Genomic DNA, 24,312 nt, shown 5'->3' with positions numbered 1-24,312 from the left:
CAGCATACATAGCTAGGGTATCAGTGAACATCCCTGAAACTATAATGAAGCAGGGGAATCAAGACTGATAGACACAGATGGAAACCCTTGAAAGAACATGGGATAAGCCTTTAGGTCCCAGTCTCTGAATTTCACCATCTGCCCTGGTTAAGACAGTCTGAAGCTAATTTTATGTTAGTCAAGGGCATTTTGACTGAAAGCAAATGCTGGGAGTATACCATTCCAACACTGAGCTTTTCAGTGTACTGAGTTGCCCAAAGGGGACAGAGTCAAACTCTCTTAAAAAACAAGTGGATACACTCACTAATAAGTGGTAAGTGATCACACTGTACACTAGAATAGAAAAGTAGTCACTGAAGAGTCTAGAAAATGCTATTTTATTCCATTCAGCTGACCAGGAACGAGCTAGCATGCATCCTGAGTGCATGTATGCATGCACTCTGTATGCAACTAACAGGTGCTGGCAGTTCAGGCCACACTACACCTTCAATACTGTGCCTTCCCAGTGGAATGGATAGATGAAGTACTGTTCTTACTACTTGATAATGGCACCTTGCCACTAGAAATCCTATATTTAAGAGGTTACAACCTGGTGGAAAAGGAAAAAGTAAGGAGAGAGAACTGTGATTAAAGCTTCAGGAGAATCTATTAACAGTGTTCAGTTTAGCAAAAAACTCTCTAGGCACAGACTGTCAGTACCAGTAACAGATAATGCCATTTAACCCTTCCCTGATGCAGCCTCTGCTGACTGCCAGGCAGTGTATTATTAGCAGTGTACCCAGGGGAGCAACCAGCAGTGAGCAAGAGCTCACTACAGTTTCAATCTCTTTAAGTGCTGTCTTTGTACAAAGGGAAGAGAGCTACTTCCAGCTCCCCAGGCAACATACGACACAACCACAGCCTTCCTTGTGAAATCTCCCAATTTTCCAAGAACCTGTTCTGTATGAGGAGAAGTACAAATCTGAAATTGGATTAATTTTTTGGACATGGAAGGCAGAGTCTTAACATTTTCTGTTACTTCCCTGCATGGTCAAAGCCTTACGTTTCAGTCCAGCAACTTCATAATTTTCTTCCTCCTCTTCTTCCTCAGCATCTTGTTCATCAGAAGCTTCCTCACCTTCTTCACCTTCATCTTCAGCAGAATCCTCTGTGTAGTTCCTAGAGCAAGGCAAGTAAAACGTATTTGTTGTACCAGAACCTGGTGTGAGAAGCCCTAGGCCTTCTGTACTGTTTGTTCACAGACTTGCTGACCAACTCAGTGTGTAAAATAAAAATCCAGACTCAAACTGAAGCAATCTACTTTATTTCCTAGAGTATCAAGCTGTGGCTACAGCTAAAAGAGCGCTTTCCAGACTACAATCTGAACGTCTGGGCTGACAATTCCCAACAGATGAATCTGTGCATTCCTTCCCCCATCCCAGGCACCTTGACCACTTTGATAAAATATTTTTTGATACTGACTGCTATGCACTTATTTCTCCCTGAGAGGAAGTGCTGCTGTTTTACACAGGTCTGCCTGCAGGCCTGGCCTAAGGAATTTCAGATTTTTTATTTTGTTCCTGCTGGAATATTTCCCCGTCATCACCTTCCATTGTCAGGCTACTTGCATGTGCACTATAGGAAACAGACCTTGATTAGTGCTATTCATAGCTAAGCTTATTACTGAGCAGATCATCAGTTCAGGCTTCTCATGTGCTGATGTCAAAAGCCACAAAGACTCTGCCCAGGAGTTCCAATTTTCTGCAAGTGTTTGTTAAACATTTAAACCATAACAAAAAGTAGCATGCATATGCAGAAGGGGACAAAGGCAAAGCTATTGTGGGAGTCAGTCCTCTGGAGAAAGAGGATCTTGGGCAGTAAATGGAATAAGAATCAGCTCCCACAGGAGCAAAAGCAGGGCAAAAGTATTTGCAGGCCAGCATTTTCTTCCTGCCTCAGCTAGGAATAGCAGAAAGCAGATAAGACAGGTGTTGCTCCACCTGATGGCTGTCATCCAGGAGCAAAGCAGCTTCCAGGTGTCTCCACCACATCAAAGTAACTATGATCTCAGGCTAAAACAGCTGCATTAAGACCCTGTAATTCTTGTACTACTCTGATGAACTCTTAAATGGTGCCCAGGGAGCTAAGTAATACTTTCAAACCTGTGTACCACCTGCACACTACAAGCTAGTACTCCTCTTATTGTGCTGCCACTTTGTAAGGGAGAATCAGTTGACTGCTTATGCATCAGGTGTCATTTGATAGCCTCATCTTGCTGACAAGCATATAGATGCAGCACAGAGTCACAATTAGCTTACTTTGTAAGCAAACAAAATACATTCTGCATACAGTTAACTTTCAGCCTGCAATTCACAAAACAATTCAACCACTTGCTGTCAGTGGGCAACTACTCAATTCTGCTGCATAGAACAATTTTGATTCCTCCTCAAATCATGTTCTCTCTGAAGTCAATAAGGGCTCTTGCCTTAAGGTGCCAATGTTCATCAGCTCCAGAAAACTGACAAGGTGGCATTTCATAGTCAGATTTTTAGTCACCCAGTAGGGTTTGAGCTGCAGCCTGGAGTAATGTCTGCTTTAATTAGACAAGGCCACAAGAGTAACTTAGCTCAGGGGACTACAGAGCTGTAGCACTACCAACTATACTCCCACATAAAAGCAACCCAGCAAGATGCTCTGTCAAACAAAGCAACAGTCTTTATTATATAGAATTTTGGTTCATGTTTTGTGCATGATTCCACTGCTACACTGAAATTACTTATTAAAATGACTGAAGTTGTCATGGGTCAGTACAACACAGGCGTGCTAAAGTTACAGCCTGAAAAAATTGCTTTTCTATTGTTCCGGTGCTATTGAATTAACTTGACTATTTCAATCCTTTTAAAGAAGCTGTTAAATGCTTTTTGTGTTATTTTGTGGAAGCATGGCTAGAACTCTGCATCAATGATAGCACGAAGGAAAGGAGCACCACTTACCTGCCCCGTGAACCGCGCCTGGCAGTGGAAGGCTGACAAGCTGGGCACTGCCATTCACCATCTGGTATCTCATAGAGTGCCGGTCTCAGACAGAACAGGTGGAAGGCTTTGTTACACTCATCGCACAGGATCAGCTTGTCATCCTCACCTAGAAGAGTGCAACTTACTTGTAACCAAGTGTCATAGCCTTGCTCAACCTGTGATGCAGAAACTGCCACAGGGCTAGAGATCAGAAAGCAAGAGAAAAACACAAAATGCCCTCTCATGACAGGGACCCTTCCTCTCAGTTTCCACTGCAGTGGAAACAAGCAGCATTTGAATTACATACAACAGTGTAACGTCCCTCAACTCAAATGAAATCTTTGCAGGCCAAAGGCAGAAACCTGCCAAATACGTTCCACCCAGACTAAATCTCAAACCAAACATAGGGAAAGAATTATGCTGCAGAGATGCCCAAAAGCCTAGCAAGAAGCTAGGAACGTAACCATTCTTATTCTAGCCTCAATCTGATCAACTTGCACAGCTTCTTCTTTCTACTTAAGGCAGCAAGCCCACAGGGGAAAAAAAAAAAAAAAAAAGTGTATGCAGCAGAACTAAGTTCTCTGTGCTTCTCAGTGATACAGGGAAACAAGAACGTAGTTCTGAGCCAGTTATTTCATTTACTGAGAAAAAAATAATAATAATAATGCAGAGAGCTTGACAGCATGTCTCTAAAATGCCAGTTTTCAAGTTCTGTGAAACTCTAGTCTGTTAGTCTCAGGTAAGCCTCCCCTTACATCTGCCTAGACTCCCCTTCTCAGCAGCAGACAGGACAGTTTACACATTGGTTTGGATGAGGCTCCATAGTGAAGAAGGACATTGCACCAATTCATCTCTAATTTCTTGAGAGATGGACAGCATAGCCAATTGGTAAACAGAAGTGGCCTACCATTCCCCCAGGGGTGTCTGCTGCTAGTGTTTCAGCAAATACAGAATGATACAAAGAGCACACAATGAGGCAGAACATGCTACCAAGCTCTTTTGTCCAAGCTTCCATCCAAAAGGAGGTTATGGCAGAACAATTACTAGTACTCCACTACTGGTGACACCCTCCCTAGCTTTCCCCTCCACCTGCATGACTCCAAAGCCCTTCATCATGTCAGGCACACAGAGAAGATGGTCTCTTGTCACCTGTTCAGGTATTTCCTGAACAAGAACAACTTCTTTACCGAAAGGGTTGTTAGACATTGGAACAGGCTGCCCAGGGAAGTGGTGGAGTCACCATCCCTGGAAGTCTTTAAAAGACGTTTAGATGTAGAGCTTAGTGATATGGTTTAGTGGGGACTGTTAGTGTTAGGTCAGAGGTTGGACTCGATGATCTTGAGGTCTCTTCCAACCTAGAAATTCTGTGATTCTGTGATTCCCCAGCCTTACCAGAGCAGCAGCCAAAGGCAGATAGATTCATTTCTCTGCTCTCACACAAGAGACATTTTGCTTCTTCTAGCTCAGCAAGCACTTCTACTTCCACTATAGCCTCAAACTAGCATCATTCCACTTCTCTCTCCTATTGAGTTACAAAATGCATTAATCTTCCTAACCTCTTCTTGCTTGTTACTTCTGTAAGAGATAGGAATAACTGACAAGGCTCAGAGACTCATTGACTATTTCAACTCAAAAATTAAACAGGGAAATGGACAGTGGCACAAAAGTTCCCAGAAGTATTTGTAGATGACTTGTGTCCAAGTACTGTAAATATTCAGGGAATAGCAGCTCTGCAATGTTCTGCAAGACTTTTTACTGGTTTCATAAGAATGGTTTATTGGAGTCAGGGTCAAATGCTTCTGTGAGATGAATGCTTCTGTGTAAATTCTCATTTTTAAAACTCAAAATACAGCCAAAGCAAGTGACAACAACATGGGCATGTTGCCTAAGCAAGGCATGGAGAGGTGTCAGCGTCCGACTGTTACGCAGGCGGGGGGCAGGAATGCATACCTTTTTTGCGACACACTTTGCATCTGGCATTCTCTGCCGACATATCCCACTTGATACAGGCATCCAGCATCCCGAGCAGCACATGCATACGGGAGAAGGTCTGGGCCTCTCGGATTGCTGTCTTCCACTTCTCCATGGCTGAAGCAACCTGCAGACAGACCTAACAACTTACAACGAAGCACACAGACACACCTCACTACAGTCTGAAGATGTTTTTAACATCCTTTATCTGGGGCCCTTAATAACCAAAACTCAACTTTATTTTTTTTCCTTCTCTATAGCCTCTGCAGTCCTATTTGTGGTTTATCCATAGTCAGCCTTACTGGAATAGGCAATTTGTTCATAGTAATACAGCCCCTCTGCATTTTATAGCCAAGATAAAACAACCTATGTGAACTGCACCAAATTCTTATTCTGAAAGTCTAACCCAAATAATCAGCAAGCTAAGAAATTAAAAAGCAGAAATCTAGCACTACAAAATGTAGGATGAAAGTCAGTAGACAGCTGGCAGTACCACTTGAGCGTGGTGGATTGGAGCAGCCTGTACTGCCCTCCAGTGGGTACTGCAGAGAGGCTCGAGCCCATCAGCAAGATCCACCACTTGGTCTTCTGAGCTGCTCAGCTGGGAAAGTAGACTGTGATAGCAACTACTACCAGATTTGACAGCCCCAAATATGAAAACAGCACCTTTCCTGAGACAAGATGTCTTCAGCACAAGTGAAATCCCATAACTAGCTGCAAGTGAGGATGAGAGCATTAAAACTGAGATTTATACCTAGTCTGCACATAGCAAGCTTCATATGAAACCTCAAACTCGGCTCTGAAGGTTTAGAAAAAAACATTACAGTGGATCGGAAATGCACCAGAACAGAGAAGTAATCCAGAGCCATTGCACGTTCAACTCAAATATTAATCCTCTGCTTTTTAACAATGAGGTGATGGCCTAGACATGACAGGGAGATAATAGGACTCAAGTTAGTGTTGTAACACAGGAGAATGAAAAAACAAACACTGAAGTGTCAGATGGGAAAAACTAAACTCTGCAGCTGACAGCAATTTGGGAGCCAAACAAAACCCAGGAATTTTGCAGAGTTGCACATTCTCCTCCCACTGAATTTGAGGAAGCACAGTGTATATTAGATGTTTGGAAAAACAAACTGTTCTAATAAGCCAACATCCTTGCTGTCATTGCTAGTGTAGAACCTGGAGCCCAAGACATTCAAGACAAATGGAAACCTCCACAGCCTGCTGTGGCAGATTACACAGTGCTGTGCTATTTCTTTGCAGAACATTGTTGAGGTGCTTCACATACTGTGTAATTGATTTTCCAAGTAACTGTTCCATGGGTTTTGCTCTTAACATACTGGGTAACTGCTGGGCCAAGATAAATCTGCAAAAGCTGTTGGCACGGTTGGTTAGATTTTTCTCCCCAAGCCTACAGAATTTAACAGATTTTCAGCCTTGCTTCCCAAGCACCATGAGACTCAGGCATTTTAGCAGTACCATTATCAAGGGAGTTCAAATTGCCAAGTAGGCAAAACAGGAGACTGAAACAAGTTACTTAAATAACCTCCCAGCTGGAAGGGAGTGTTCTAGCACAGAAAACAAACGCAAAACAAAACAAACAACAACAACGTAAAACTACCAGAGGCAGCCTCAGTCACATTGCAACTTGAGACTGACAGAAAATGTCTACTTTGGTAAAGATGGACAAACCTCTGGCTAGGATACCAGATGAGAGGCTTCCTAAGACAGTAAGAGAGAAAAATCCCTCTGAACAGTTGAAACCATGAATGCTTGATTGTGAAGTTGCTCTGAGATCGTCTGCCATCAGGGCCTGGTGCACTCCAGTGATACAGGTGAAAAGTAGTGCTCTCCAGACTGCTCCTTTGTGAACATTCCCAACCAGCAAGCGGCAGGGGTGGATAACCCAACAGTTCCCTTTGCTACTTCCCTGTCCTATTCTAGGGCACTGCAGAGTGCTACCACCTCCTGAAGTGGGAACATTTGCACAAACTTGGAGGCAAAAGATACATTTTCAGAAACTGCCATAAGCCAGGTCTACAATGCAATCTTTTGCCACTCAGCAGTGGTGCTTTCTAGCTACGTAGCCGAGCCAGCAGGAACCCTTAGTATAGACAATTATGTCAGCAAACGGGTGCCTGTTAAGCCATAACTTGCTTCTCACAGGGAAAATGAGACAGAATGATGCCACAAGACTGCAATTTATCTGGTGTAGTCAGCAAGCACACTAAGTTTTTTGCACTACAGCTATACTATATTTTACCCGCTGTATACTCAGTGCAATTCTGGCTCTAAAAGACTTCAGAATTATTGTCCTGTACAGGACATTTGTTTTTAAAAGCCTACCAGTCAGGCTTCTTCAACAGATAACTGCATCTAAAATCTGGGCTGCTCTTTTAAGGTCATGTATAACAGTTTTCTGCAATGGTAAAAAGAAAGCTTATTCCATGTAATCTGAGGTAAGGAAAACAAAAAAACAAGTTGAGCATTCCCTGTGCAACCATGATTGTCTAGGAAACTCTGAGCCAGTTAAAGAAGTCACTGCACTACGTAAATGTTCCAGAGACATCAGCGCAACACAAAAGCCAATGCTCCAGAGGGGGATCTGCAACACCACGCACTTGGGCAATACTGAAATCTATGCCATGCTGCTATAAGGCTGAGTTGTATAACAAAGTATGCAGCCACATTAGACAAATTGGGTAATACTAGAAAAAGTAGTAAGTTATTTTGAATTTAAGTCTTGCAATATTCAGAAAACCTACTGTTCTAGCTGGTTTTCAGATGAAGAAATTACTAATCAGTATGTTTCAGTCATACAGAGCATTTTGTCTAACCAGGCTACTGTAGCTGAAAGTTATGAAATTGCTAAAGTGAAGCAAATTACAGAAACCTGGCCTTGCTAAAAAGAATGATGCTCTGCAACCACATCATCAAGTAAGGGAGCAAATTTCTAAGGTAGAATGGAAAAACTAATCAAACACTCATGATTAAAATGGACCAATTTTCTGACAAGTAAGAACTCAGGTTTGAAGTCTAACATAGCTCTAGTATTAGAAGGGAAGTGACAAGGGCTCAAATACAGAACTCACATAGCTGAATTACTATTCATTTAGATATTGTAGTAAATCTGATGTTATCCTTAAAGTATACCCTACACATATAACCCTTACAGTTACAGCTGTAAGACACCTGGGAGTAAAGCACAATATGGTGTTGCTGTAGATAAAGGAAATGTCATGATCCAGATCCTTTCTGTCCCAGAGATTACTGATTCTTATAGCTCTGTATCCTGCTGAGGGCTTTCAGGATAGGGTAGCCTCCCATTCTCATTATAATAAGGACCTGAAAATTCAACAAAGTTAATAAAATTTTAATACTTCATTACAGCTGAAGAATGTGAAAATTTCTAGTGCCTATTCAAACATCCTGCTAACATGGCAATGCCACGGCATAACAAAGACTTAATGTTCAAACAAGGGTTCAGCATATGCTGACAAGAGCTTTTAAAACAGAAATAAAAAAAAAAACAAAACACCAACACTAGTCAAGCACCCATTATTTAATTTCAACCTGCTGTTTTTTTTTTTTAACCTGTTGTTCCAGTTCTGGTCTTGCCTACTTCTGCTTAAGTCTAAGTATCCTCAGCACTCGTATCCCTCATAGGATGAAATACTGGTACAGCTCAACTGCCTGAAGGACCCTACCAAAGCCTCTGCAGTTACCCTCCATTCCTTCTCAGCTTTGAATTGGGAGGCTATGCCAGTACCCCCATGATATCACTTCTCTCACGCAGGCAACATAAAGCTCTTTCACCCAGATGTCCACACAAGTTGGGTGTAGCCCCCAGGTTAGCATCTTCTTCTGTGGGTGTCTCTACACATAAGACTTGGTCATCTTCTTGCATAACACTGATATGTACCTGAACCTAACTCCCTTGCAGTCACTAAAACCTCAGCATGTCTCTTTCTTTTTATGGAAGAAAGCATTAAGCCACCATCAGTCCTCTCTAATGGATACAACTCCTGTTAAGTTCTCTACAAATGTTTTGTAATATGCTTTTATTCAAGTATCCAGTTTTTGTGAGGAGCTCCCCCAAAAAAGTCAAGTACTCGACCCATTTCCTGTTCATAGAGAAATCATTAACTGCAGTTACACAGTACAATTTTTACTTTGGTAATACCTTTACTTCTCAAAATAACCGGGAAACATCTGGCCCCATAAACAAACCCACTGCACTCTAAGCTTGCAATGGGGAGAAGCTGCACGGGATATAGTACCATATGAAATGTAATACAACTCTTCTTTAAGCAGGAGCACTACAAGACAGAAACAGAGCCCTGAAATGAACAATACCTTAGCTTCTTCTGCCATTTTCTTGTCTTCATCAATCTCCTCAGCCTTGGCAATATAGTCCTCTCCTTGATGTTTCCTCCTCTTCTGCTTGGGGGCCATGAAGCCTTGCAGAAACTTCTTAATAACACCAGCTTGGAGTGCAATCACACACTCTCCAAAATCCTTCAAGCTCTCTAGTGAGTGTACCTGATAGAAAGAGCATACAATCACTTAACATTTGGACATCACTCTCTGTGCTTTTTAGGTGTTTTTGTCCTGCAAATGGATATGTAGGATACTTAATGCAGCATTGCTAATCCCACTCTTGGTTATGGAATCAGCATATTACCACTGCTTCTGCTAGAGTTCACACACAGCATACACGCATTCACGTATAGAACAGGAATGTTTATGTTAGTTCAGAAAAAAGCATGATGCTTTGGGGTGTGTGGAGGGGAAGCAATTCTTCCATTCTTTTAAACCCTTCACTTTTCCCATCATTCACTTAACGTTGAAGGTCCCATATAGAAAAAGAAGTTTCTGCAGTGACTCAGAATGTAATTTAACAGATTATTAACCATTCCAAGATAGACACCGTCATCCTTTGGTACAGGAGCATACAGTAGATGTAAGACTGTGTATTCTACCTATACCCATGACAGGTTTATCATGTCCTCTAAAGGCACACAACACACCAGAAATGCTTATGTGATTAAGGCCAAACATAGTAACTTCCCTGTGATGACTTTAACTTCTGGAAGTGGAGCACAAACATTATCCCAAACCTGAAGTGGTATGAATTTATGAAAATTGACAAAACAGAAAAAAGCTGTCTCAACAAAACATTCTGGCTCTGACACAGAAGCTAAAAAGCAGCTACAAAGAGCTCTGCTAAAGCTCCATAAAGAAGTCCTCCACCAGATGAGGGAAACAGGACAACTTCACAGCTGAGCGGGACACCTACCTTCAAAGTTATAATTCACCTACACCAAAAGGACCTCAAGCCAGTAGCTATGTAAACTTGAAACATCAGTTAAGAAAGAGAGAATATACAAGAAATTTGATTTTCCTGATCCTCTTTTTAAAGGAGAACCAAAGAGTCAAAACCTTCCAAAGATAGTATGAACTGAATCTTTCCTAGTACTACTTTGTTCACTCACTCTTGCTTCAAATTCTGGTGTCACATCAACATATCCCAGCCCTCCTTTCTGCAGACGAGTTGCGACCTCAATTAGATCACTTCGGAGGTAGTTCAATAGTTCCTGGTTGCCGTCACAGGATTTGAGGCCCAGGTTCTGTTTCCGAGCCAAATGGATAGAATGTGTGATGTCCTGATACCTGGAAAATCAAGAAAAAACTTTGAATACATGCAGACCAGTGTCTTGCAAGGGTGTTGGGGCATTCAGTGATCTACATGCTCCACCAGTGCAGAACGTTCTTTGAAAGATGCTTTAAAGCATGGGGCAGTTCTGCTTCTGCGGGTAAAACAGCACTGCCTTTGCTTCCAGTTGCAGGGAGCAACTTAAAGAGAGACCAACCTCTTTACAAATTTAAGCTTTGCTTATCAAGTAATATTTACAATATCATCTAAGAAGGAACAATTTCTCAGTATCCTCCCCTCTTCAGCAGATACACAATCAAAGCAAAGTGCTGAATGCTGCCCCAGGAATTGAAAACTTGGTACAATAATGATGTGCTTTGACATTGAGAAGAGACACAGAAAAGAAACAATAAATAACCTTTTCTCCAAACGTTCCTTCAGCTGACTCTCTCTCACTCCTTGTGGGTGTAGGCAATCTAGCAGCTCATCCAAATCCTTCTGATTGTCACATAGAAACCTGAAAGATACATTACCTGATTTTGGTGCATGTTCTATCTCTGTGGCAGCGATTCCTTCTTTTAAACAGTTCTCAAATATCAGTAGACAGGAATGACAATTAACTTATATCAAACCCCATGGAGTAAGGTGAAAAACTTCCAGTAATGCTGGCATAAGCATTCTAAGAGAGGCCTCATTTCAAGGTTCCCAAATGTAGCTAATTCCAGAGTAACAAAAACACAAAACTGATTTGTAGAGTTTTTTTCCTGCATTAAGTTTATTCAAACATTGGCATCTGAATTTAGTCATCTACCCCAGGGATTAGATTCACTAAATTGCAGTCAGTTTAGGTCACCCAAATCACATTTTTGATGCACTAGGAAAGATTAACATGCTTTGTACTGCATAGTATGACAATTTAATCATTCTTTCTGCAGAACTTTCAACTTATGTCATTCACCCAAGAAGTCTCTAGAATGTCAGTTTATACCATGACTGCTGATGTTACAGATTTGAGACAGTGAAGGCTATGCCCTCTGCAAGTGTAGACCTCCTTCCTAAGAAACCTGCATTAACTTGAAAGCTTTAATATAGCACGTGAAAACTATATTCATTAGCTTTAAACCTTTTTGCTCAGAAAGTCCCTCAGGAGAGCAATGTTAATCTGCAGTTACCTGAATCTAACAGGGCTACACTTATGCAGTTCTCTACAAAAGGCATTTTCAGCAATTCCAGAGTACAACCAAAACACTAGTTTCAATGCTGGTTTGTAGATTTAAAATAGCTTTGAGACAACCTGAGACCCTGTGTCTTTTTTCTTTTTTATTTTTTTTCCCTTCAACACTTTTCTGTGATGTCATGGAGCCTTCTCACCTCAGACATGCATGTGTGCTGGACAGAGGTGGGAGAATTAGTATACAATCTGAGTTCCAAAGCACATTTACAGAAAATATGGAAAATATGCATATAATAGATGATCACTCCTTAAAACAGGGATCTAATGGAATAGCAAAGTCAACCTTAAATGGAATCAACTGCAAAGGATCACTATGTGATCCTTACCAGACACAGAGAAGACTCCAGTTTTAGTTTTTCTTCTTGGGCACAAGCTCAGATGAACCAAGCAACAACTAGAGAAGGATGCTGTCCTGGCTCTTGTAGAATAACAGTATCTGCAATAGTTTCTTTTTCTGGCAGAAATACTTACTAAATATTGTATCTGAAACAGAAGTATTTTGGAGTTCTAGCATGCTCATATTACGGTAATGGCCTGACAACCTGCATTTCTTTGGTAAATTAATCACTCTAATAAAATACAGGATTGATTGTTTAAAAATGGAAGAAAAATGGTTCCTTGCCAGTCATCTGCTTCAGTACACTCCAACCCTGCAAGGCATCCTCACTGTGCACAGAGATCAAATCTTTTGGCCACCTCTACCTTTTGCACACCCTCTCTACAAGAAACAGGACAGAGCAGGTCCAAATATCAAAGGTATTTCACCCACCGGAGCCTAGTGCATGCACTTCAAAAGCATGAGCTTTTGGGCTGTTCATGGGATCCAACAGACATTCACACAAACCCTTAACAGCCCTAAGTCAAACAACGTAACTCCTGTCTTTTGCTAACAGATACCACTCATGGTAACACATTAGCATTCCAAGGTCTACCGAGAGACCACTGCAAAAACTAACATTTCTAACTCTACTGGACTTCATTAAATAGAGAAATTTCGCTAGAATATTTGATATCAAATTGCTTCCAAAACCTTGGGGAAAATCTCAAGATTAATCCTAAACCATATTTCAGTGTGAAGAACCTGTCACGGTATGGGAATGGCATAAACCAAGCTTCAAAACAGTTGTCCTGTAGATACCCAGCAGATTACTGTTTCTCAGCATGTTGAGGTTGCCTAGGTCATGATGAAAAAGTATTGATTGCTGCAAGTGATACACCATGGGATCCAGTTAGAAAATACCTGAAAAGACACTACTGCCCAAGCTTTCTCAGCTTTCCCTCAAGAGTACAAATCTAGAGAATTCCCTGCACAGTTTTCTTCTCTAATGAAGATGGAAGGGCACTGGAAATGGTTAACATATGGCACTTAGATTCTCCAGTTACATGGTTTGGGGAAAGACAACACAGGCTGCTGGCCAGAGTGAGAAAGCAGATAACATCCTTCTAAGAAAGGTAGGAAGGGCTAAATCCTAGCACAACTTTGTTTCTGCTGAAAAGGAAACGGGACAGGAAAAGGATGTCATCTGCAACATGCACTTGAGCTTTCCCAGTCCTCCCTGTGAGTAAGAACTGGACTTCTAGGAGCAGGTACTCTTCTACATCAGGTTGAACTCAAATGCACATACTATAAACACATTAAAGAGGTACCTGTGTTTGTCTGGTGGTACCTTGCTGCTTTGTACAGCCCCAGCTCCTGATTCTCAAACCAACGCCATACATTCCCTACCCCCTGAAGGAACCATGTACACCTCCAGCTAGGGCTCAACCAGCATGACTCTGGGAGCATGGACATGATAAAATAGGGCTAGCATTTTAACTAGGGGAGGCAACAAGGCTGTGAGACTGCGAGTCTTGATAAGAGGGAAGGGGAAGTAATTGGTGCCATTAATGTGGCTTTACACAGAGCTTATGCATAGTAACACAATCCAGAATATAGGGAAAGACATCTGTGGTAGAGTCAAGACCAGATGAAGGCCTTCAAACTGACCTGAAAGGGGGAAACCTGTCTGGGGTAATAGCTTCCTGCATCCCTAAGTAACAGCCGTGATTCTTTTCTTATGTATCTGGCAGAGCAAGCCACCAGACTGGTCAGCAATCGTAACAGAAGGGACACAAGACACAAGTCAAAAGGAGCTATCAGTATTCATTCAGGTTGAATATTCCCACATGTTCTCGGGCTACAGGCTGCAAGGGACAGAAAGAAAGGTATAAAATCTGGACTGCAGACTAGGGAATGAAGAAATCAAGAGGACAACATCTCGAGGAGCCCAGGATCAGTACCTGCTCTGGAGGGTTGGTAGAAACAGGGAAACTCCAACTGTAGAATATAGTCGTGAGAATGGAGTCTGTCAGCACCCACTCATGGTTAACTCAAATTGTCTGCTGAGGGGAGCCGCCATATCATGGTGTATTCCTAATAGATGAAGAACAACGGGAGTTACTCTGCAGAGATGCCACTATTTTTAAAATTCAACTCCTTTCTGACCAGGATGAGTGAGAAGTCTCCTGCACAGTAACATACCGCAAAGGTTTAAATTAACTTGAATTTCTTGCAGGAAAGGCAGACGTGTACATTTCAAGGACCATATGTCCAGAGGCTTTATAAGATTTTTCTTTTTTTAATAAGCATCAACATCAGTGAAAGTGGTGTACGATATGGTACTGGTTCTTCCATCTGGATAAGACAGAAGCTAGACAAATAACCACACATTTATGATTCTGAATGAGAACAATGACTCACTTCTAGGATGGAACAGTGAGTACTCTTCTTCTGGGTGCAAAGTACTGAAAGCAGAAACCACTTCCACGAGACACTGTTTCTACAGCTCTTGGTGGAAATATGGATTCTATTGCACCCTTCATCAATATCCTACAAGCTCCCAGCCTCAATGAGAAAAGAGGCAGGACTGAATTACAACCATTCATGGAGTTAATTTGGTTTTCATTCCAAAGACTCAATCTAAGTATAGCAGGGTAAAGCTAAAGGTATTTATTCTACATGAGGCTAAACTTAATCCCATTTTAGATATTCTACTACGAAAGAGACAGGTGACAGGAATTAAAGAAGAACACAAAGAAATGGAACTTCCTATGTACCACATGCTAACATTATGAATTCAAGATGAACCAGCCCTTGCATCCAAACAACAGGGCATGTAGGTATCCAAGGACTTCAGTACGGTTTGAGGTCTTCTCACGCTGTGCAAGGACAATGTGCAAAATGCAGCCAAGGAGGAGACAATTCCCTAATCACCTATGCTCATGGGAGTCCTTGAGACAGGCAAGATTGATGATGGCAATCATCAGAGAGCAAAAATACTACTATAGTAGGAATATGGATTTCCTCAGAGGGAAGTTCTAGTTGCTGACTATAACAACTGATCTCAGGCTGTCACCTCTTTTGGGGGAAGGTACGTCAGCTGATCGGAAGTAATTTCCCCCTTATTTCAAAAGAAAACCAAAACCAACCAACCAACCACAAACCACTGTAATTTGCTCGTTTGGTTTTCTGATCTGTTGTTTCTGCATCAAAAGAAAATACTTTCTTAAGGAGACTTCTCAATTCTCCTCTAGCACTACTCTCTATCTCCCTGTTGAACATACACAGAGTATTTCTATAATCCTTATATGAACCATAGTGAGAATGTTTTCTTATTGTTGCTACTGTTCCCCCCCGAAAGTTTTCTCAACCTTTTTTCACCCCAATGGTAAGAGTCAGCACCTAGTATGGAAACTTTAAGATGATCTTTTTGAAAGCATTCTAGGCTTTTAGCTGCCAGTTTAAGCTTTATAATAATCATTAAGCTTCTTAATTTTTTGTTCTCTTTGTAATACAAGAATGCTAGATCTAAGCATCCTGTGGTCAATTCTTACAAAGTCTCTCTTCAACAACACAATATAATTCAGTCCTGAGACTATACAGGAGCTGGTTCAAAAAAGCTTTTTCTCCTGATTTGTATGACTAGTTACTCCATAAGACACTTGTACCTAAATCAGTCTTTCTCAGCATGTGAGAGTTGCCAACCTGATCAAGCAATTCAGCAGTGTAACTTCAAGTGCTATGCTTTTTTAAACACAGACTGGTTACAAATTATAGGGATTCTGTGTTACTTAGCTCATCTGATTTGGCTGTATGTTGTCTTCAATTCATAGCAACATGCACTAATAGTTTAAACTATGGTTTTCTATTTATAATTTGTCCTTCTACTGGTAGGCACCTTGCCAACTCTGCTAAATGAATTAGTATTAGAAGAGGTAGTTAGAAGGAGCTGAAAGAACTTTCTTGTGGATCATACAATCTATGATCTTCTGTTCAGCACCCACACCCTAGGAATGCTCAATTTCTTGAACTTTGGCGATACGATGAGATGTGCCAAGGACTAGACTGAGAAAGGGGTGGAGATTCCCTATGGCAATGTTAGACAGAGTGAAGGCATGCAGAGGGAACTGCTATCTCCTACACCTCCCTGTCAATGGAAGAGAAAGGATACAGCCATATTAGGAATCAGTGATTCATCTAAACCATCAGCATTGACCAAGATGTCCACTAATTTCAATCTCTTTGATAGTTCCTGATGGGAGAGCATGAACATGTAAAGTATAGTAAAGTATTGCTGACTTCAGTGGAACTACGCTTTGGAGCTAAACTCAAAACTAGTGAAATTTAGCAAAGATGAAGTAATCCCACTTTGTGAGTCACCAATGGAAAACTCCAGAGAAAAGCCACTGGTAACAGAGGAGCTGAAGGAACAAGTACTTTGTGAGAATTACTTCTCAGGCTTACCTAAAAACACCTTCACAGTCTTTCACAGGTAGTTTAAGTAGGTAAAGATGTAGCCAATTTCTCTTCTCTCGTGGGAACACTGCTAATCACTCCTTACTACACAAGGCAAATGGTTGACAGATTTTCTTTAAAGACTTTACTAGAGCCAATCACTGGATTAAGTCACAATCAAACACACTCAAAGGCAAACTGTTAGATTTGATTCCACTTAGAAGACATGTTGGTAGCTATTGCTTGGCACTGGGAATTATTAAAGAGAAAACAGACTGTTCACATGTAATAATAATTTCCCTAAGCTAAAATAATCATCAGTAGCAACAAAAACAAAAAAATCAATTCCATGATATGGTGCTATCGGAGAACAAATGAATTCCACCAACATGCTATGCTGGTGGAAAGCAAGAAAGCTAACACTAAAACAGAACTGAGGAATGACTCCACATCGTAGTGCAAGAACATGCAGGATGTCTGGCCCCAAACATATCAATGAAAACTAATTTCACATGCTCGAGGACCCCATGTACTACAATTCAGGTCTGCTGAGACAAGCCACGAAAGAAAACCTGGACAGTTAGATAGGTCACTGCTCCCCCAGCTTTTTCAAAATACCACAGCAAATCTTTTCAATTAACAATTCTTCTGATTATAAAATATATAAAATCAGTACATCAGTGGTATTTTACTAGGTTAATCTATACTGACTCTAAGTCACATTGATTAGAATGGTTCTACTGCCTCTTGGATCAGGTGCTCTATTAGCCATTTGCTACTAGCAACAGAGGCCTGACAGCCCAATAAACTCATTCGACTGTTAAGTACTGAAAAAACATTAGGTATATAGGCGCTATTAAATGACATCTGTTTAGTTTCCTTGACCTTTATATTTTAATTACTTTACAGATATAAAGCACGTATTACCATAAGTTCTGTCCCTGCTTGGGCGCTGTGGTCTCTGCAGGAAGGTCCACAGCATGTACAGATCGGTGAAGTGCACTCCCTCTGCCGTCTGTGGCTGTGCTCTTCCGCTTGTCTATAAAAGAAGAGCACAAGCTCAAATGTATTCTCATTCATGCTTCTCCTCAGACACAAATTTTATTTTTCAAAAACTAACCTAACTTTAGTTAAATATTTATGATCAACACCTAGTCTAGCAGTACATTTTCCAGAGAAAACTACTCCAGCACTAGTTTGCTAAAGCTCACAGTATAAGCATTTGTAGAAATACAGATAAATAAAGAAAATATTATTGAATCATTAAGCATGCACACAGAATTATAAAAAACATTCCTACTATTTCAAATATGTACTAGTTTCACTCTTTAGCTATACACTGACAACATACTTTTAAATTTGAAGGTGATACAAATAGGATGCATTTATATTTCTGAGCATCTTACCCCAACAGTCTGATATGGATCTAACACTTTGCTCATTAAGTTTCAAATGGAAAGTGTTAAAAATCTTTGCATAATAGCTCAGTAAATACATAGGCAATACTTGATAAACTAATACAGCTGGAAGCAAGGTGGTATACAGGAACATTGGCAGATCAATATTTGAGCAAATTCACATAAGAAAATAAACCCATTAAGCATCACTGAATGATACAACTTCTAACACAACTCATCAAGATGCAGAAGGCTGGAAAGTTACACTGGATGAAATATCACCGTATGTTTGCCTTGTTTTATTACAGATGTCTACTCTGACCAATGTGTAAGACAGGATACCACCAAAGAAGGGCTCTCTGATTTAATTCAGTATAACCTGTTGCACATAGTATTGCTGTAGATGAACTCAATGACAGCCTATGTTTCAAATGCAACAAATTATCAGGACTGAAACTGCAACTATTCTTACACTACAGTATGCTCTTCTGTACCACAAACACATAACGTTATGCTTCACCCCCCCAACAGAAGAATTTTTGAGCATGTCCAAATTTTGCCTGCAATACTCAGCTACCCAGGCTTGAAGTCACCAAGACAAAATTGGTGACTAGGAGAGAAAGCACTGGAACTTCAGTTTATCATTGCCCCTCACCAGCACATTCGGAACAAGGTGAACAGCAGGCTGAGAGGACATGTGAGAGGGACTCTTTGCCAAAAATGTCCTCAGTCAGTGAGGTATAGGCATCCAGACACCTGCTCTGCTTGACGTTATTGCAGTGGAGTATGTGTGAAAGTGCTGAACAGGCCTATGGTGAGAAGTTTGGCTCATTGCTCCTCCAGATAAACAGCATGTTTGTCCTCTGTGACAAGAAAGCTAATCTGGAAGTTGTGCCACTGGTGGTGCATTAGCATGGTGCTATTAGCATTAGCTGGCTATCCTCACTCCCTGCAACAGGCAATCAACTACTTGTCCGAGAAGTTTGGTACACTGTAGCCCAACAGGTACAGAGTAAAACAGTATGGTTACTACACAGTTGACATCAAATGCTTTTAAAAGATAGGTGATCATATCCCACAGTCCTTACATGGTACAGTGCAGACAGACAGTCTCAAGATCTGCAGCAGTAGCAGGAAATCATAATGAATGAACTCTCCCATGCGCAGGTTTTCTGAGTTCACAGTAAGTTTAGATCAGAGGAAGCCCACAAAGACACTGAGACTAGCCAGTTCTCTCTCAAGTTGACAAACCCATCCCAACAATTAGATAGCAACAAAGGAAACACCCAAAGAGAAGCCAGATGATCATACCTCCTGGGCTGTAGTCCTTCTTTACTTCTTCTTTTTTCTGATGGGGAAGGATGAATCTGTAGTCTATACTGTCATGCACCCAGCCTTTCTCAATGAACAAGCCAGGAACCTCATCCGAAAACAGCCAATACCTGCAGGGCATGGCACACATACATGTTAACAGGTACCTGTCCCCTTTTTTGGCTGCATTTACACACATTCATCGTTATATGCACAAGGAGGAGAGCATGTGTGCCCTCGACTCAAAAGAAACTGAGAAAATCTTTAAGAGCACAGAAATCTTTGAGAAACTAGAAGAGCTTTTATTAAAATCCATTCTAGCAGTCTTTCAGTGTAACAACAGGAAGAAGGGAAGATCGTAACTAGATTCTGAGCAACCTGAAGTTCTGCTGGCCAGTGGATTGTAACCTCCACAGTCAGCTTTTCCTTTCCTATGTAAACAAGTGAAAACTGGTACACTCTATATACACAAAAACTAATTTCTGCTCTCCTTCACAGTCCAATGCAGAGAATACTCTCAATATGATACTCCATACCTATCAATTATTTGGAGCTACTATCTGCTAAAGCTACTGTCAAAGGGAACAGCTAGCAGAATGGAATAATTTCTTTTCCTACCTGTTATGATTACGGTCAGTGCCAATTGGGGTCCTGCGCATCACAAGCTTCGCCTTAGCAATTCCATCCTGGAATGTTTTCTCAGCTGCAGCTTTATGCTTCCGGATTCTTTCTTCCTCTGCTTCTTTCTCCATCCTCACTATTGGAATTAGCATGGAGAAGTATTAGCATTCTTTTACTGTATTTAGACATCAATACTATCTTTTATTTTACTAGGTCAGGTGGGAAAAAATAATTTATTGGTGACTTTACTTAATGTTCTTTTAATGCAGCCAGCCACCTTTCATACAATCTTCCACTATCCTTTCTAGAAGAAAAGAAAAAAAAAATAAAAATCAAAAGTTATCAAGAAGTTGAGGCATAAGGATGAACCAGCTTTTGGAAAGAGGAAAGTTTGGATAAGAATAGATTGGAGAAAGTATTCATTATTTTTCCTCATAATAGATCACTGAAGTGGCATTTGCTGCTGTGCAACTCTACATAACAAAGACCTTTCTTTAATTACAGCAGAATGTACAATAACAAATTCTGCTCTAGCCAGCTCAAACATTGGGAGCAGTGCAGCAACAACATGACTCAAGTCAGCATAGGCTAAACAGACATCTGCATCTCTATGACTGTAGCTATGAAGAATGGTCACCCAACAAGCCTGACCTACTGAACAAACAGATCTGGCACAATAGAAGCCTCTTCCAGGCACCAACATCTCACAACAGTGACTTAGTCATGTCTCCTAACCATCTCATTCTTTTCCAGATATGCTATGATGTGGAAGAGCATTAAAACAGAAACCGCAGGTTTCTCCCCTCATGGCAGAAGTACTACAATCTCAGTAACTCTCAATAAGCTTTTTTTTTTTTTTTTTTTTTTTTTTGTCAACAAACAATGAAAAACTCAACAACCCTGAAATGGCCTAAATCCTGGCATCACAGGCTCCTTGGGAGAGTCTTACACACAAAACACATTATTTCATATCTCTAGGTAATGAGCAAGAAGAAACACAGCTACTGCCAAGACGCAAAACATTAAGGTCAAGGAGATTTATGTTTCTTTTGTTAGTTCAAAATTCTCTCAAACAACAGGTATACTTCCACAGTGAAGCAGGTGTAACAAGACCATATGGAAAGGGTGAGCTGGAAAGCAGCAGATAAAAACTGGAACAGAGAGGTTGCATGCTGGTTGCTAGCTCAAGGAGACAGCTGACTTCTTGCTAGGAAACCTTGCTAGGAAGCAGCCCTTTTCCCAGGACTGTTACCTACTCTCTCTTGCAGCCATCTCTGTATCAAGATAGATTTGATAACAGTTGATGAGTAAATACCTGGACCATCTCTGAAGTACTGCCAATGTAATCAATCCTGAGTGATTAGAGGAAACATGCTGAAAAACACACCCTTGCATTTGTTACACCAGCTCAGTTGATCAGCTTTTATATAATAAAAACAACTATATAGTAAAACTAACTCTTGGCAGTCTGTGAGATCGTGCACCAACCAGTGTCCACTAGGCATAGGGATCACTCCAAAAAATTTGTGACAACCCAGATGGAGGGCCTGCCAGAGACTTGGAAGTTCAGGCCTCTGGCTGCAGCGAGTGCCTGCCGCTGCTGTGGGAGGGCATCAGGGAGATTGCCTGTTCTCAGGGGGAAGGTCTGCTCACCATAGTGGCTGACCTCAAGGAAGAGGTAGAGAGACTGACGAGCATCAGGGAGAGTATGAAGGAGATTGCCTGGTGGAGTAACTCCCTGTTGTGCCAGAGAGAAGGGCACTGGGGGAATGCCCCCCAAGAGGCCAGTGGAGCCCCCACCCTGTCAGGCAGAGGGAGAAGACCAAAAAGACAGAAGGGCTGGAAGCGAGTCCCAGTTCAGTGCCACAGGCAACCCCCCTCCCTACCTGCCTCGCTTCCCCAGGTGCCCCTCTGTAATAGGTTTGAGGCCCTTGATCTTGAAGGAGAGGTAGGCAAGGACATGGTAGAAGGCCCACTTATGAGGTCATGTAGGAAGAGGCAGTTGACACCATGCCTCAAGACCAAGACTAGCTCCAAAAAGAAAGAAAGGGTAATCGTAGTAGGAGATTCACTTCTGAGAGGAACAGAGGGACCAATATGCAGAGTTGATTCTTATCACAGGGAAGTCTGCAGTCTACCTGGAGCCCAGATCATGGCTATCACCAGGACATTCCCCAACCTGGTGTGCCTCCACAGACTGATCTTCCAGACAGGTTGGGAGGAAGCTGCGTCCTGTAGTCTGAGGGGAATGAAGAAAGAGTTCAAGGCCTTGGGATGGTTGGTGAAAGAGTCCTGCTCAGAAAGAAAGGCCAGCAAGGTGAGGTAGTGGAGTTGCTCTTTACATAAGAGAGCAACTACATTGTATTGAGTACTGTGCAGGGGCGGATGAGGAGTGAGTTGAGAGTCTGTGGGTGAGAATTAAAGGACAAGCTGGAACGGGCGATACTGTTGTCTGTTGTGGGTGTCTGTTACAGGCTACCAGATGACGAAGGTGATGAGGCCTTCTACAGGCAGCTGATAGCAGCCTCACAATCACAGGCCCTGGTTGTCATGGGGGATTTCAGCTACCCTGACATTTGCTGGAAGGCCTACGCAGCCGGCCATCCACCATCCAGGAGGTTCTTTCACTGTATCAATGATAATTTCCTGATGCAAGCGGCAGATGTGCCAACTAGGAGACGAGCACTGCTGGATCTTGTCCTCACTAACAAGGAGGGGCTGGCTGAAGCAGTGAAGGTTGAGGGCAGCCTTGGTTGCAGCAACCACAAGATGGTGCAGTTCAGGATCTCACGTTGCAGGAATAGAATACCAAGCAGAATCACAACCCTGGACTTCAGTAGGGCCTTTTCAAGCAGTTGGTAGGGGAAATCCCATGAGTACAAGGTACTTGAAGGTACCAGGACCAAGATAGTGGTTAGCATTCAAGGACTGCTTCTTCCAAGGAGGAATTTGCCTTTGTTGATGAGGACTGGGTTAAGGACAAATTAAGGCAAGCCATAAATCCATAAATCCATGGGTCCTGATGGGATGCACAAACAGGTGCTGATGAGGAGCTGGCTGAAGTCATTGCTAGGCCACTCTCCATCATCTTTGGTAAGTTGTGGGAAATGGTAGAGGTGCCTGAGAACTGGAGGAAAGCAAATGTCACTCTGGTCTTCAAAAAGGACAAGAAGAAGGATCCAGGTAACTACAGACTGGTCAGCCTCACCTCCATTCCTGGAAAGATGATGGAACAACTCATGCTTGGCGTTGTCTCTAGGCATATTAAGGATAAACGGGGTCATTGGGGGCAGTCACATAGCTTTATCAAGGGCAAGTGGTACTTGACCAACCTGATAATCTTTTACGAAGAGTAACCACATGGATAGATGATGGTAAAGCAGTGGACATGGTCTATCTTGATTTCAGTAAAGCTTGTGATACCGTCTCCCACAGCAACCTCACAGCTAAACTGACTATATGTTATCTGGATGATCAGGTAGTAAGGGGGACTGTGAACTGCTTGAAAGAAAGAAGCCAAAGAGTTGTGGTCAATGGGACGGAGTCTAGTCTGTATCCCTCAAGGGTCAGTACTGGGACCAGTGCTACTCAAAACCAGTCACCAGTGGGGTCCCTCAAGGCTCCATTTTAGGGCCGGTACTTTTCAATATTTTTATAAACGATCTGGATGTAGGAATAGAAGGTATTTTGAGCAAGTTTGCTGATGACACCAAACTTGGAGGAGTTGTGGACTCGAATGAGGGTGGAAAGGCCTTGCAGAGCGATCTGGATAGGTTGGAGAGCTGGGCGATCACCATCCACATGAAGTTCAATAAGAGCAAGTGCCGGGTCCTGCACTTGGGACGGGGAAACCCTGGCTGCACGTACAGACTGGGCGATGAGACGCTGGAGAGCAGCCCCACAGAGAGGGATCTGGGGGTTGTGGTAGACAGCAAGTTGAATATGAGCCAGCAGTGTGCCCTGGCAGCCAGGAGGGCCAACCGTGTCCTGGGGTGCATCAAGCACGGCATCACTAGTAGGTCAAGGGAGGTGATTGTCCCACTCTACTCTGCACTGGTGTGGCCTCACCTCGAGTACCGTGTGCAGTTCTGGGCACCACAGTATAAAAAGGACATGAAACTGTTGGAGAGTGTCCAGAGGAGGGCTACGAAGATGGTGAAAGGCCTGGAGGGGAAGACGTACGAAGAACGGCTGAGGTCACTGGGCCTGTTCCAGCCTGGAGTAAGAGGAGGCTGAGGGGAGACCTCATCACAGTCTACAACTTCCTCGTAAGGGGGTGTCGAGAGGCAGGAGACCTTTTCTCCATTAACACCAGTGACAGGACCCGCGGGAACGGGGTTAAGCTGAGGCAG

The 24,312-nt window shown here is 42.2% G+C and overlaps 1 protein-coding gene across 1 annotated transcript in view; it reads right to left on the bottom strand.

The window, feature by feature from the left end:
• BAZ1B (bromodomain adjacent to zinc finger domain 1B) overlaps window positions 1-24,312 on the bottom strand; it is a 53,368-nt gene that overhangs the window by 6,043 nt on the left and 23,013 nt on the right. The window contains 9 exon segments of the mRNA XM_032201039.1: window positions 1,043-1,158; window positions 2,973-3,120; window positions 4,944-5,091; window positions 9,324-9,509; window positions 10,463-10,640; window positions 11,042-11,140; window positions 17,559-17,670; window positions 19,340-19,470; window positions 19,958-20,096. Of these exon segments, the coding sequence (XP_032056930.1) occupies window positions 1,043-1,158; window positions 2,973-3,120; window positions 4,944-5,091; window positions 9,324-9,509; window positions 10,463-10,640; window positions 11,042-11,140; window positions 17,559-17,670; window positions 19,340-19,470; window positions 19,958-20,096 (1,257 nt within the window).

This window comes from Aythya fuligula, chromosome 20, assembly GCF_009819795.1.
Source record: "Aythya fuligula isolate bAytFul2 chromosome 20, bAytFul2.pri, whole genome shotgun sequence".
Lineage (NCBI taxonomy): Eukaryota > Metazoa > Chordata > Aves > Anseriformes > Anatidae > Aythya > Aythya fuligula.
The sequence above is the reverse complement of the archived record's forward strand: the minus strand, read 5'-3'. Positions and strand labels throughout refer to the sequence as shown.